The following is a 15,220-nucleotide window of genomic DNA, read 5'->3' on the forward strand; positions in this document are numbered from 1 at the left end:
ATCCCTCATTTATAGAGAAGGCACAAGGCTTCAGTTTACAGCATCCATAAGGAACTCCCTACAGCCTTCTAGAGGTAATAATTTCCTTTGTGGGGTCAGGAGATAAGGTGAAGAATAAAGTAGGAGAAGGATCTGATGGAGAAAAATGCTGATACTAGGTGCCAGTACTATCATCTTTGCATGCTGGGGCTGCTGAGATTTCAGACCTTAATCTACTTGAATAAGGAAGCAAAAGATTTTCGAATCCTTATCTCTCTTAAGCAATAATGATAGCAGCTATTATTTATAAAGGGTCTAAGCACTTTGTGTACATCAACTCATCTGATCTTCACACACCTGCATAGGGTAGGCACTATCACTAATATCATTACCACATTAGAGATAAAAACTCTGAGGCAAAGAAATTTAACTCACCCAGAGTTGCATAGTACATGGCAGATTTGGGGCTCGAACTCAGCACCAGTCTGAGTCTTTAACCACAACAGTATATTGTTTCTAATAGATATGAGTACTGTATCCACTTCCAATTCAACATGTTCATGCTGCAGAAATAGCTTGAATTATGCTTTACACTAGATGAATTTTTTTATACAGCCATTTAAGATTCATTATTCTCATCATTTGTTCACAGTTGAAATTTTCAGGCCTAATTGAAATCAAATAATAACAAACATTCCAAGTTTGTTCTCCCGATTAATGTAACTAAATGTATGTCCAATTAAGAATGTCATTCTAGCATTAAGATATTATCTAAAACCCTAACAAGTTACAACAAATCTATATGAGAATGGTTCTCTGACTCAAATAACATTCCCTGTGTTTGACATCAGCTTTCTCTTTACCGTTCATTAATTTCCTCTTTCCTTTTCTTTCCTCACTGACACAAATATCAACTGCTTTTGTGTTTTTTTGAACTGTTCCTCTGTGCAGTTCTGGGGCGTACTTGCTTTCCAAATAGCATATTTTCAGAATATGAAATCACTCAGTTTTCAACCTAGTTAATTCAAATATGAAAAATTTCTACTGCTAGTAAACATGGACAAACAAATCACATTCGAAACATTATTGCTTAAGCTAGTATATTCAAACTACAGTACTATAATTTTCAGATATTAAATGCAATCCCCATGATAACCACAAAGAAAATAACCATAGAATATACACAAAAGGAAATGAGAAAAAATTTGAACATTTCACTGCAAAAAAAAAAATCAACTAAACCCAAAAGTCAGGAATGCAGAAAATGAGGGACAAAAAAAAAGCTATAAGGCATGTAGAAAAGAAAGAGGACAATGACAGAAGAAAATCTCTCCTTATCAGTAAATGCTTTAAATATAAATGGAATAAACTCTCTGAACAAAAGACAGAGATTGGCATGAATAAAAGCACATGACCCAACTATATGTTGTCTATAATGGACTCACTTGAGATCCATACAAACAGGTTGAAAATGAAAAGATGGAAAAAGATATTCCATGTGAATAGTGACCAAAAAAGAGCAGGAGTGGTTATACTAATATCAGACAAAATAGACTTTAAATGAAAAGGTTATAATGAGCAGTATATATTGATAAAAGGTTTGACATAGTAAGAAGATATAATAATTGTAAACATTTATGCATCTAATGATATACCATCAAAATATATAAAGCAAAAACTGACAAAATTGAAAAAAATATAGTTCTACAATAATAGTTGAAGACTTCAATACCCAACACACAATAATGGATAGAACAACTAGACAGAAGTAGAGAAACAGAGGACTTAAACAAGACAATAAACCAACCAGATCTAACAGACCCATACGGTCAGCCTACACAATGACATACAAATTCTACTCAAGTGCACGTGGCATGTTTTCCAGACTAGACCATATTTTAGGCCACAAATTAAGATTCTAAATTTAAAAAGATAGATATCATACAAAGTATCTTCTCTGATCGCAATGGGGTAAAGTTTGAAATCAATAACAAAAGGAAATCTGGAAAATTCACAAAATTGTGAAAATTAATTGACACCCTTAGACAACCAAAAGGTCAAAGCAAAGCACAAGGAATTACAAAATACTCACAGGTGAGTGAAAATGAAAATACAACATACCAAAACTTATGGGATGCAGTGAAAGCAGTGTTAAGGGGGAAAATAAATTTATAGCTATAAATACTACATTAGAAAAGAAGATCTCAAATCAACCATCTATTTTACAACCTAAGAAACTAGAAAAAGAAAAACAAATCAAACCCAAAACTAGTAGGAGGAAGAAAATAAGAAAAATCAGTGCAAAGATAAATGAAATCGAGAACAGAAAAACAATAGGAAAAAATCAATAAAACTAAAAGTTCATTCTTCAAAAAGATCAACAAAATTGACAAACTTTAAGCTAGATGGACTAAGAAAAAAATAAAGACTCCCATTACTAAAATCAGAAATGAAAATGAGAATATTACTACCTATTCTACAGAAATAATAAAAGATTATGAGAGTACTATGAACAATCATATTCCAACAAACTGAATAACATGGATGAAATGGACAAATTCCTAGAAACAAGAAACCTACCAAATCTAATCACAAAGAAATAGAAAATCTGAATAATCTGAATAGATCTATAGTTAGTATGGAGATAGAATGAATAATCTCTCAACAAAGAAAAGCTCTGGACTTTATGGCTTCACTGATGAATTCTACCAAACATTTAAAGAACTAATACCAATCTGTCTTAAATTTTTCCCAAAATAAATTGAAAAGAAAGGAACACTTCCTAACTCATTCTGTGAGGCCAACATTAATCTGATAACAAAGCCAAAGACATTACAGAAAACTACGGACCAATATCTCTTATGATCATTGATTAAAAAAAAAAAATTCTCAACAATTCAGCAGCATATTAAAAGGATTATACACTATGACCAAGTAGAATTTATTTCTGGAATACAAAGCTGATTCAACATGCAAGTATCAATCAATGTAATAAACGACATTAACATAACAAAGAGAAAAGCCACATGAACATCTCAATTGATGCGATAAAAGCATTTGCTAAAATATATCACCCTTCATGATAAAACCACTCAACAAAATAGAAGAGAAGAAAACCACCTCAACATAATAGAGCATATATGAAAAATCCAGAGCAAACATCGTATTCAATAGTGAAAGATCGAAAGCTTTTCTTCCAAGATTAGGAACACAGCAAAGATGCCTACTTTCACTACTTTTATTCAGTATAGTACCAGAAGTTCTAGCCAGAACAATTAGGCAAGAAAAAGAAATAAAAAGCATCTAAATTGGAAAGGAAGAAATAAAATTATCTGTTTGCTAATAACATAACCTCATATGTAGAAAACCCTAAAGACTCACTCCATAAAAGAAAAAGTTGTTAAAACTTTTTAATAAATGAATTTAGGAAAGTACTAGGGTAAAAAGGCAACACACAAATCAGTTGCATTTTCATAAATGAACAATCTGAAAAGGAAATAACAAAACAATTCCATTTACAATAGCATTAAAAAGAATAAAATACTTAAGAATTAACTTAACCAAGGAGCTGAAAAGAGCTGTACAATGAAAACTACAAAACATTGCTAAAGAAATTTAAAATGATATAAATAAATAGAAACACATCTCACATTCACAGATTGAAGGCGGTATTGTTAAAATGCTATTACTACCCTAAGCAATCTACAAATTCAATAAAATCCTTATCAAAATCCCAATGACATTTTTTGCAGAAATAGAAAACTCATCCTAAAATTCATGAGATCTCTAGGGACCATGAACAACCAAAATAATCTTGAAAAAGCAGAACAAAAATGGAGGACTGACAGTTCCTGATTTCAAAACTTACTACAAATTGACAGTAATCGAAACTGTGGTGTTGGCATAAAGACAAACATGTAAACCAATGGAATAAAATAGCCCAGAAATAAACCCTTATACACATGGTCAGTGATTTTTGACAAGGGTGCCAAGACCATTACACTGGAAAAGAACAGTCTTTTCAACAAATGATGCTGAAAAAATTGGATATCAATATTCAAAAGAATGAAGCTGGACCTTTACCTAACACCATATACAAAAATTAACTCAAAATGGATCAAGGATCTAAATGTAAGATCTAAAAGAATAAAGCTTTTGGAAGAAAATACAGGACAAAAGCTTTATGACATTGGATTTGGCAATAATTTCTTGAATATAATACCAAAGGCACAGGCAATGAGAAAAAATAGAAAAATTGAACTTAATGAAAATTAAATTTTATGCGCCAAAGGACAGTATCAACAGAGTAAAAAGACAGCCCACAGAATGGAAGAAAATATTTGCAAATTATATATCTGAAAAGGGATTCAAATCTGTCATAGATGAATTGATAGAGAACTCCTAAAACTTAATGACAAAAAAAAAAAAAACCTGATTCAAAAATGGGCATAGGACTTGAATAAACATTTCTCCAAAGAAGTTATATAAATGGCCATCAAGCACATGAAAAGATGCTCAATACCATTAATATTAGGGAAATGCAGTCAAAACCATAATGACATACTACCTCACACCCATTAAGATGGCTACCATCAAAAGAACAGAAAACAAGTGGTGGCAAGAACATGGAAAAATTGGGCCCCTTGTGTACTGTTGGTGGGAATGTAAAATGGTACGGCACTGCAGAAAACAATATGGCAGTTCCTCGAAAAATTATAAATAGAATTGACAGATGATCCAGCAATTCTACTTCTGGGTATATACCCAAAAGGATTAAAAGTAGGGTCTCACAGAGATATTTGTACAGCCATGTTCATAGCAGCAATTTTCATAATAGCTAAAACGTAGAAGCAACCTAAGTATCCATCTACAGATGAATGAATAAGCAAAAGACTTTTTAAGAATTTTGACTGAGTGGGGAAGAGGACTTCACCTAATGATGTGTTAAGAAGAAAACAAACAGAATAAAGCACAAAAAGTTAGTTCCTATGTTTGTGTTTTGATCACTTATGAATCCCAGTTGCATTTATCTGCATGCTGAGAATATTGATGAAAATGCCATGGCTAATCAACTCAGACGTTCACACTGTCAAAATTCTTTCACGGGCTGAATGTTTCCACTCTGCTCCAACAATACCCCAGGTGAGGGATTATAGTCAGAGCAGCACAAATTTGTCACCACTCTGGGAAAAAACTTAGGGCAAACATTCCAATGACAGCAAGGCAGTAGTACTACTTCCTAAATGAATGGGGGCATGTGAATTTTAAGGCCATACCAAAGGTGCAGAAGGAAACTAAAGCAGCTTAATACCCTCACTTTACAAGTCAGGGAAATGAGGCCAGAAACACCATGTCACAAGCCTAGCTCCATCCCAGCAGGAGAGGTGCCTTTCAGACCAAGCGCATTAATCATTTATCTTGTCAACACTGCAGGACCACAAGAATAGGTTTAATCAAGAATGAGACTCAGCCTCCAGTGTTTTGAGCAATTAGAAGATAAATGTTATTAAGTAAAAAGTAATTTCCCCTTGAGTATCAATCAGTTCAGTTTCCAAACAGTAAGCTAAAAAGAGAGAAGGAAAGCAGTAAGGAGCTTGGTACCTGGTGCATCATTAAAATTTTAACAGTATTTGTTAAACTAAACTGACTATAACAAAGCAGGATTTCCTCTAACATGAGTAAATGTTTTTTTTTCCTGGTTACCATCTCTCTCTTAGGAAACTGCGTTTGGAGATCTCTCAGCTTGTGGAGCGAAATTCAGTCTCTCCAGAAGACTGCTCCTGAGTTTATCATACAAGCTTGTTTCTATGTGTTTCATGCGTTCATTTACTTAGGGTGAGAGCGAGGAGGGAACAGAGGAGGCTAGGGGTAGAGAAAAAAATTATGGGGAAAAATAATTCATAGTCTGATCCCCCCCACACACACAGAGCTCAAAAAAAAAAGTTTTAGGAAGGATATTGGTCGTGGGTCCTCTGCCTTTTGGCAAGGGAGTCTTCATCACTGATGCCAGCCATCAAGTACTTGAGGCCTGTGATCCAGGTGCGGGCCTCCTCAGGGTTGGAGGTGATGAGGTCCAGGGACTCCATGTGGTTCCCATGGTAGATGGTAAAGCAGCAGCTGGGGTCAAAGTTCCCCTCAGCCTGTCTGTGGAATATTTCAGACTGCCGACCTTCGGTGACTTTGTAAATGGAGTCAATAAGTACTGTGAGGAAAGTAGAATACATGGCAGATGAAGATACGACTTAAGAAAAAAAGGAAAGCAAAATTTTTTTAAACTTTTTTAAATGAGCATGAACAAATTCATTGTCGACAAGTTATGGTTTTAAGTCCAAATGTGAACTACGAGCCCTATCACTTCCTGCTAGAGACCTTCTCTATATAAAATTTTACCTTCCTGGGCAGTCTGGACAATGCCTTCCCAGGCATTAAGTGAGGATGGGCTGAAATTGATGATAAAATGATAGATTTGCCACCAGGACAAGAAGACTGGTAGAAAGGGAGCTAACGAATGTGTCGAATTTATGGTTTACATATTTACATGAAGAGAACATACTAAGACCCAGAGCCAACTTGAGTGTTTCATAATATGCATGAGAAGTTAGAAATTGAAAGGAAAAAAAATGTAGTGGTAACCGAATAGCAGAGTTAAAAGTGATTGGTATTAATAGTGAAAATGCTTTTATGGTGAAGGTAGAGCAAGGCTTAGAGAGGTGAAGAGGAACAAGATGGCATCCCAGGGGAAGAGGCGTAAGGACACAGAAACATAAAGCCCACTCCAGGGATGCTGGATAGGCTATTTATGCTGGAAAGCTCAAGAAGGAGGGTAACAGGAGATAGAGCTAGAAGGGTAGGGAGAAGCTAGATTATGGAGAGCTTAGAAAAATAGACCAGAGATTAGCATTATTTAGATAGAAGAGCAGTACTAAAGGTTTGCATCAGAAAAGCACGAGCAGGGATGATTATTTTGTATTAAAATAGTATTTTTCATTTGCTTGCTTGTTTTTAAGCATGAATCAGAAGTATTGCATATCCTATTGATTGTCCACATACACCATTCACTTCTCTCGTCCGCCTAAATGGCACAGTTCCAATTTTCTTCTGGTATCAACTAACTCCCCACACAACATGCAGGTAAATGAGCACACACCCAGCCCCAGGGAAAATTTTGGTGGGTCTCAGCCACTGGGGTGGCCCCTCTCCCATTTGTTATGATCGACTTAGGTGTGAAAATGCAACCCAGTTCTAACCAAGGAGTCTTGGGGTGATCTGCTTTGAGGGAAGGGTCTGGAAAGGGGTTCTTCCCTCCTAAAAACGAAGTACCAGAAAAGAAGGTCCCTTTTTTCCTCATCACTGTCATCAAGTTGTGAGGCCCAGAACAGCTGAAGCCATGTTGCTGCTGTCTTGATTATAATGCCAATGCATAAGAGCCAAGAGCACTTGGGAAAAAAATGACCAGAGACTCAATGTCCCATGCCTGGAGCCTGCCAATCTCTGAGTTTCTTGTTATATGAGATAATAAATTTATTTATTTGCTCAAGGTCTCCTGTTACTTAAACAGGAAAGCATCTTAACTGATAAAAGCAGAAGAAACTAGCAAAATAGAGATTGGTTAGGAGACTTCACCAACAGACAGGTGAAGAAACCCTGGACAAAAAGGTTCCTGTGAAAAACGGGATGGTCAGAAGAGATGAGAGAGGCATTACGGGGGCTCCGCATGGGCTTGCCGCTGAGTATAGAAGGTGTAGGACACAGGCTTTGACGAGGGGTCAAATCACAGCTATTTTACTCGATAACATTCACACAATTTTGTTAACTCATTAATCAGTTAACTGTACTCAAAATATGGCAATATACTTTAAAGTCCATTGGATCTGTAATATCCCTAATAGGCCTCAGGCTATTAACCTCATATCCCAACTGAAAAAGAAAAATACCATGTTTCTAACACAGGGGAATTACTAACATCTACAACATTCATGGACAAGAAAGTTTTTATCAATTTAAATTCCTCAAAGAATTAAAAAAGCAAAACTGGTCATTACTATTTCTGTCTTTCCATATCCTTTAACAACTAACCCCAAAACTGGCAAAAAATATGAAAGTTCCACAGATCCAAAGCTTCCAAAGAACCCACCCAATATAACCCATGTGTTACTGTGTCAGGCCAAGCAAAGAATTCAAAGGTTGGTCTCACTTTTGGCCTTCTCGTTCTTCCTAGAGGGTCTCCATCGGATGCAGGTCCGGTGCTCATCCAGGTAAAAGAGCCGGACAAGCCCTTTGGTCCCGCGCTTCAGTTTGATCATCTGTGTCCCGGACTGCATTACACCCATGCATCGTTCAACTGCAAAAGAGATTAGAGCACATTCAGCTATCACACAATGCACATGCAAACTGGTGTTCTGAAGCCTTACTGCCAAATAAATTGACCCCTAAAGATTCCCAGGAGCAGAACACAAATTTGCCACAGGTACTCAGGAAAGAGTTGTTAAGGAATTGATTCATCAAGCTTAAGGCAGGGAAAAAACCTTACTTACTGAAATAAAATTCTACTGCCAGGCAAATGATGAATTACCGTTGCCCAGAGCCTTCTTTTGTTCTAACTGGCAACACAATGTTTTTTGGTATGAGACCGATGATCATTTCATATGCAAATTGATGTTCATAAAGCAAGGTCTCAGACTTCCTGTTAGATGTTGTGAGTTGTTACATAGCTAGCTATAAAAATATCTTTTGATAATGCTTTAAAATGCAATTGATAGAAACATAATTGGCAAAATGTTTCAACAATTGTTGATGATGGATGATGGCTAAATATGGGTTCATATTATTATATTTTTGTGCACATTTGAAAATAGCTAAATATCATCATTTTTAATGTAATCAAAAAAATAAGTTTCAAAACTGAACATAAAACTTTTTTTTTTTTTTTTTACTTCCCAGCATCAATTCCCTCCTCCTTTTCTTGCCAAAAGCATTCTGGTTATTCTTTGGGTAATTCATCTTTCCCTCCATTTTCAGCCACGTGAAATCGTTTAAAATTGATCTACCCTTCAGCTCAAGGTTATCCTATCTCTGTGATTACAGTAATTGGTTTAGAAATGGGCATGTGACTGAATCCAAGCCAATGAGATAAAATGAGATATTCACTGAGACTCCTGGAAAAATAGATTTCCTTAAGCCCCTCTGTACCTAAACTCTGCAACTCAGAGCTTCCAGCTGCCATTTTGGGTCCATGAAGAGTGAGTCTGTTTGAAATGGAATCAAACTCAGAGCTGATAAACAGGAAGGGAAGAAAGAGTCCTGGTCATGCTATTGGAGCCCTACATCAAGCTCCTCATGAAACTAGAGATACATCCCTGAACTATTTAGTTTCTGGCTTCAATTTGAGTTTTCTGCTACTTGCTATATTGAGTTTTAACCAATATATTCAATAATATTTATATCTGTGCTTGAGTAGACTACTTAATCTGTCAAGCTCCCATTCTACACTTAGGATATTCTGAAGCTAAAACTGAAAGTTGCTAACTTCCAGAGATAGGATCTAGTGATAGCTCCTTTAAGGAAAATGCCAAACAAAACCTTGGTTGAACTAAAAGGAAGGTTTATCCTAAAAGAAGGGGACTAATATAGTGATAAAGATCTAGACATAAAACATGGGTTAATGAATCAAACTGCTAGAATTTTTCATCTAGAAGAGTAACTTGGTGATAAAATTCAGGTAATATCCAAATCACTTGTTGTCTAAGTCAAAGTTATTTAAATTTTCTCTGCTTTGAGATGAACCTTGTTGGAAGAGGCCATCTATTGGTGTTGCCTGTTTCCCCATCTCTGGTAACTGGAAATATTCTTTTCCCATTTCATGTGCCTTTGGTAGACTATCAATCACCCTAATTAAGAAATGGGCACCTGACTTAAGCTTAGAGCAAATCTGCCTCCCGTCCAAAGAACACCAATCCTGAGCAGAACACTGAATGAAAACAGAACTGAGCCATTTCAACGACCAAGACTTAAGAGACACTCCTTGTTGGCTACCCCAAAATGCCATAGCTTTCAGAACTATTCTTCCTGAGGCTGACAAGTTATTCCATTTTCCTATTGATTCTGTGACTTATGCAATACTTTTCCAAATGCTTTTTATTATACCAGCCAGAAACAGCCTATTTCATCAACAAATACAGAGGCACATATATAACTATTAGAACACTGTAAACATCTGGCTCAGAATATCTACCTTATCAAGCAGTATGCTGTTAGAAACAGATCAAAGACATAGTAAATAGACTACAACAACATTAGAGTTGAGTTTTTTTGGCTAAGTATCTTGTCTTTACTAGGAAAGATAATTTGATCCCAAAGTTTAACATTGTATGTGCAGGATACTCATTAGAGGTAATCTCAGCATAACCAACTTTCACTATTTCCTCCATGAAGAGCCTTTTCTCCCAATAACCCCCCCAAAGTAAGGTAGAAATGCATAAAATTAAGTATGGTTTTAGGTTTGTATATTGCAAGGAAGGTGAACTATAGCTTGCTCTTACTCATTTTATCTGACATATCAAATACCCAAGTCGTAAAAATAGTGCTTAGGAAAACAAACACACAAACTTAAAATGTTTACTTTGAAGCATAGAACAAAATTTGACATTTGGTTTCACACATGTTAGTAAACTTATCCACCACTGAGCACCCATTCATTTAGGCAATGAAAGCCACTGATTTGAATTCTTGACAGCCACATTGATCCTCTCACACCAGTAATTGGAGAGAGAACAGAAGAGAGTGTGTCTGTGTATCAAGATAAAATCATCAGGTCAAACTAACCAAGCCAAAAATATCTGTTAGAACTTCAATAAGCACATGTTCACAGAGCAACTCTTTGTTCCAGGCACAGGGCTGTGTAATGAGGTAAAGCATAGAACGAGGAGATTTTGTCTTTACCTCAAAGAGGATAAATTTTAAGAGAATGAAACACTTAAAAAGATATTTTATTATTGGTAGTTTAGAGCTGTGGTTAAGAACTCTGGATCCTGAAAGCCTGGAGTAGAACTCTAGATTTGCCACTTACTAACTGTATGCCTTTGGGCAAGTTATTTAATCCCTCTGTGCCTCCATTTGCTTATCTGTAAAGTGGGGATATTATTATTTACCTCTTGAATTATTGATAATTGAATAAGTTATTCAAGTAGAGTACTAAAAACAGTGCCTGGCATATTATACACTACAAATGGTAGTTTTATTATTGAAGTATTTAAAAATAAATGCCAAGTCAGGAGTAAAAGAGAGAAACGCTATGGGAGGCCACAGGAAAAGGAGAATACAGTGGGATGGAAAGGGGAGAAGTGTGACAATAAATCAGTATCAGTGAAGGCTTGGGGAGGGAAAGATGGGCCTCCATCTTTACAAGAGGGACTCGAAGTGAGTTGATAGGATATATGATTCCATGGGCCAGATAAGACTAGGCCATAGAGGATTAAGAATGCTGGTATAAGATTTTAATCCATTGGCAATGAGAGATTCACTAGATATTTCTGAGCAAAAGCATGGCAGGATCAAAGTTGAATTAACTGTACTATCACAGATCTAAAGCAAGGACTATAAATTTGTAGATTGTCCACACATCTGACAGTGCCCTATGCTTTGTTCGCACTTCTCCTTCTTTATTCATTTTCCTTTTCACAGTACTATTTCTTTTCCCTGAAATGAAGTTGTTAACAATTTAAGAGGAAATTTAACAATTTAAGAGGAAAACCACAGTGATATAAAAAGTGTAATCGTTACTTGAGCTAATAAATATCACCTACCACCTAGCAACCATCACCCAGAGAAACCCAAACATTTTAGAAAGTGAGATCCAGTCCCTCGGAGGGAGACTATGTTTACACGAAATACTAAATATTCACTAGCTTCAGATTTATCCCACCAACTCAGCCATGGGCTAAGACTCTAGCATCATCCATTGCAGTGCACAAGCACATATGATTAAAGTGTACCTGGCAGAGCTAGGCTCTGAAACAAAATGCTTCTTAAATTGTTTATGTAGCCGCTTTATGCTTTCTCCATGATGCTCCCCAATCATATAGAAAAGCTATTTGGTTAGAGTGACATTGAAAAATCAAGTCCAACGGAGTCCTCAGAGTCATCTATCTCACTTCTTCCTTCCTCAAACCTGACAGTTAACAGCCCATTGAATTGTAAAGCTAACCAGAGAAGGAGCACCCTCAATCATCCTTTGTAACTCATCCCCGTAGGTAATGATCACCAATGGTGGAGACAAAATATTCTTCCAGTGTCATCTAAATCACAAGTGTTAGCATAAGCCAATTTCTTCATGTTCTGCCTTCAGTGGAGATAGATAACAGGATTTATTGTCCCCATAAAAGTCATTCTCCAGCCATGCCAGATTAGTAGATTCCATAAAACAAGACAATAGACAAGAGGACAACAACAACAAAAAATTTCCAGAGGCAGATAAACAAGAAGAGTTCCAGTGGTTTAGAACGATGTAACCTCATCCCTCTCATTTCCAGTGCCAGTGAGGTGTCTGAGTAAAGTCTGCAGATGCAGGTTACAAATTCAGTCAGCTACCAACTGACTGAGCACATTCCCTTTGATCCCACATCATTCTCCTTATGGCGGCCTTAATGTTTTTTAGAAAATAAGTTTATTCAGATACAATAGAGCAACGTTCAAAAACATTAAGGGAGAAATGGCCATCAACCCATTACATAAGACACATACTATTTTTGTATATTATACTCCAGATCTCAATATGTACACAAATTTCATATACTGGTTGCAATCATGCTATTTAAGCCATTTGGCCCTCTGCTTTATTTCATTTGTGTTATAAATGTTTCTATAGTCTTAATAGACTGCCTTATAGCACTTTAATGTGTGCCTAACAGCATAGCATAAATATTTAAAGAGCAGAACAGATGAGTAGAGGACTATATTCTAAGTTTATTACATAATTAGAGTTTTAAAACTCTTAACAGAGTCTCATCTGTAAAATGAAAGGCATAACAAAATGATCTGTAAAGTCCCTTAGAATTCAACTCTTTAAAAGGATTAAATCAATTGTTTCAGCCACAATCAGTTTAAATAAGTAAATTTCCATAGGGGAGAGCAGTTTAGTAAATATCTCAAGTAGATATGCTATAAAAAATGTACTTCTGACATGAAGTTATCTTAATGCAAAGTATGTATCATGGCATAGGGCGAGGGGTTGCCAACACTTCCACAATGTATATGTGACATCTAAGAGAGTTTAATTTTTTTCAGCCTCATTGAATCAGAGATAATCCCATTCTGTTAGGAATTTCACACATGCCATGTGATGCTGACTTTTATTACCGCTTTATTGAGGTATAATTTATATACATTAAAATTCACCTGCTTTAAATGTACAGCTCAATGACTTTTATATATTTGGAGTTGTGTGATCTAATTTTAAAACACTTCCATCATCCCAAGAAGAAATCTCATGCCCATTTGCAGTTATTCCTCATTTCACCCACAGCCCTAAACAGCCAATATCCTACCTTCTGTCTCTACGGACGAGCTTTGTCTAGGTATTTCACAGAAATAAAAATCATACATTATGCAGTCTTTTTTGTCCGATTTCTTTCACTATGCATGTTTTTGAGGTTCCTATAATGATTGTGTTCACTTGTTTTTTGTCTCCTCCCCCACCTCACTTCCCATTAAACTATTCCACTGCCACTTAGGGTAAAAATGATCTCGACTAGAATACCAATTGAATAAAACAAAATATACGTACACACTACTACATAACTGTAAAAGATAATAAAGAAGATCTCTATGAGCTGATATGGAGTAACTTTGAGGAGATATTAGTAAGTGAAAAACTAAGGTGTAAATAGCATATATATAGTAAGCTACATTTGTATAAGAAATGATGGGAAATTTTTTAAATATACAAATATCTGTTTATGATTACAAAAAGAAACACAAGAAGGATAACCCAGAAAACAATGAAACTGGTTACTTGTACAGGTGAGAGAGAATCTAGTAGAAATTATAAAGAAGGTAGTGGCCTCTTTTAGTAGCCTACATGTGCAGAATTCAATCAATAAAAATGAGAAGGGGAAACAAACACAGACAGTAAACATAAATATACACACATGCACATATACATGTGTACATATTTGTGAATGTGTGTTTACATGTTTGTGTGTGTGTACATACACCTACATATTACTTAGCTCTATTCTTTAACAGGCCGAGAAGCAAAATCACCTCCAATGGTAATAAGCACACCCGGTGCCTTGTTCATTCTCTGCTCTAAAGGTCACCTTAAGACAGTTTCTCACATATAGGGTGGTCGTGGCCATGCCTGTGTTAAGGCCATACAAGAATATCACTTGCACTTTTTTTGTGAACACATCTACTCTGAGACATTGATCACCGAACTGTGTATTAGCAGGCAAAAAAAAAAAGTCCACATCCTCTGCAAGAGAATCTTTTCAGCAGAAAGATACTGGAAAAATGTGAATTGATTTTTTTGCCAGCTTTCACAGCTTAAGGTAAATCTGAGTGACTGAAAGGGATTAGCTTCTGAAAACAATTTCATTGCTCTGTGGAAAAGTGCCAAATAATGCAGGTAATGTTTCTCTCAAAGGATAAAAAGGAGAGATTTCCTAAAATCACCAGAGAAGAAGTAAAGGGTATGTTTAATCCTCAGCACAGACCAAAACCAGATTTGGGACACAGTGAAGGCTGAAACACCTTGTTGACAGGTGATGCAGCTGGATGAGTCAGTCCACAGGTTTGGAGGAAGGAAGGGGAGCAAAGAGTTCTGGTTTGGGCTCTGTCACCAACCGGCTGCATGAACTTCAGAAGGTCAATGAGATTCGCTGAATATCTCACTTTCCTCAACCTACACACGTGTTTTCCTCTAAGTCCTGTGAGTCTATAATAGCTGATCTAGCTTTCATAAATATTATCTTTCAAGAAGACAAAATTCCAGTTCATGCAAAAGCCTTTTTAAAATAACGTTAAAGAAAAAAAACTGATTAGCATCTAGATAACTTACAGACGTGAATTTTTTTAATGATCTTTATATAAAAATATAATTGCTCTTTACGGGGCATGGCTTCACTTGAAAAGCTCTTCCTTACCCGTAGTCAGGCTATAATGTCAAATAATAGCAGCTTATGAATAAATGGGCTTTAACAAACAACCATGGAAAGCTCCATTCTTATTAAGTCATGATTCTTCA

General features: G+C 36.0%; 1 protein-coding gene across 11 annotated transcripts in view; it reads right to left on the reverse strand.

Annotated features, from left to right (window-relative positions):
- PLCH1 (phospholipase C eta 1) overlaps positions 1 to 15,220 on the reverse strand; it is a 208,656-nt gene that overhangs the window by 76,181 nt on the left and 117,255 nt on the right. For all 11 annotated transcript variants that reach the window (XM_011379273.2, XM_023524242.1, XM_011379263.2 and 8 more), the window contains 2 exons: positions 8,174 to 8,320; positions 5,938 to 6,181 (listed from right to left, as the gene is read on the reverse strand). In XM_011379273.2, coding sequence (XP_011377575.1) covers positions 5,938 to 6,181; positions 8,174 to 8,320 — 391 coding nt within the window. The remainder of the gene's footprint in view (positions 1 to 5,937; positions 6,182 to 8,173; positions 8,321 to 15,220) is intronic.

The sequence above is a fragment of the Pteropus vampyrus genome, unplaced genomic scaffold, assembly GCF_000151845.1.
Source record: "Pteropus vampyrus isolate Shadow unplaced genomic scaffold, Pvam_2.0 Scaffold12, whole genome shotgun sequence".
Lineage (NCBI taxonomy): Eukaryota > Metazoa > Chordata > Mammalia > Chiroptera > Pteropodidae > Pteropus > Pteropus vampyrus.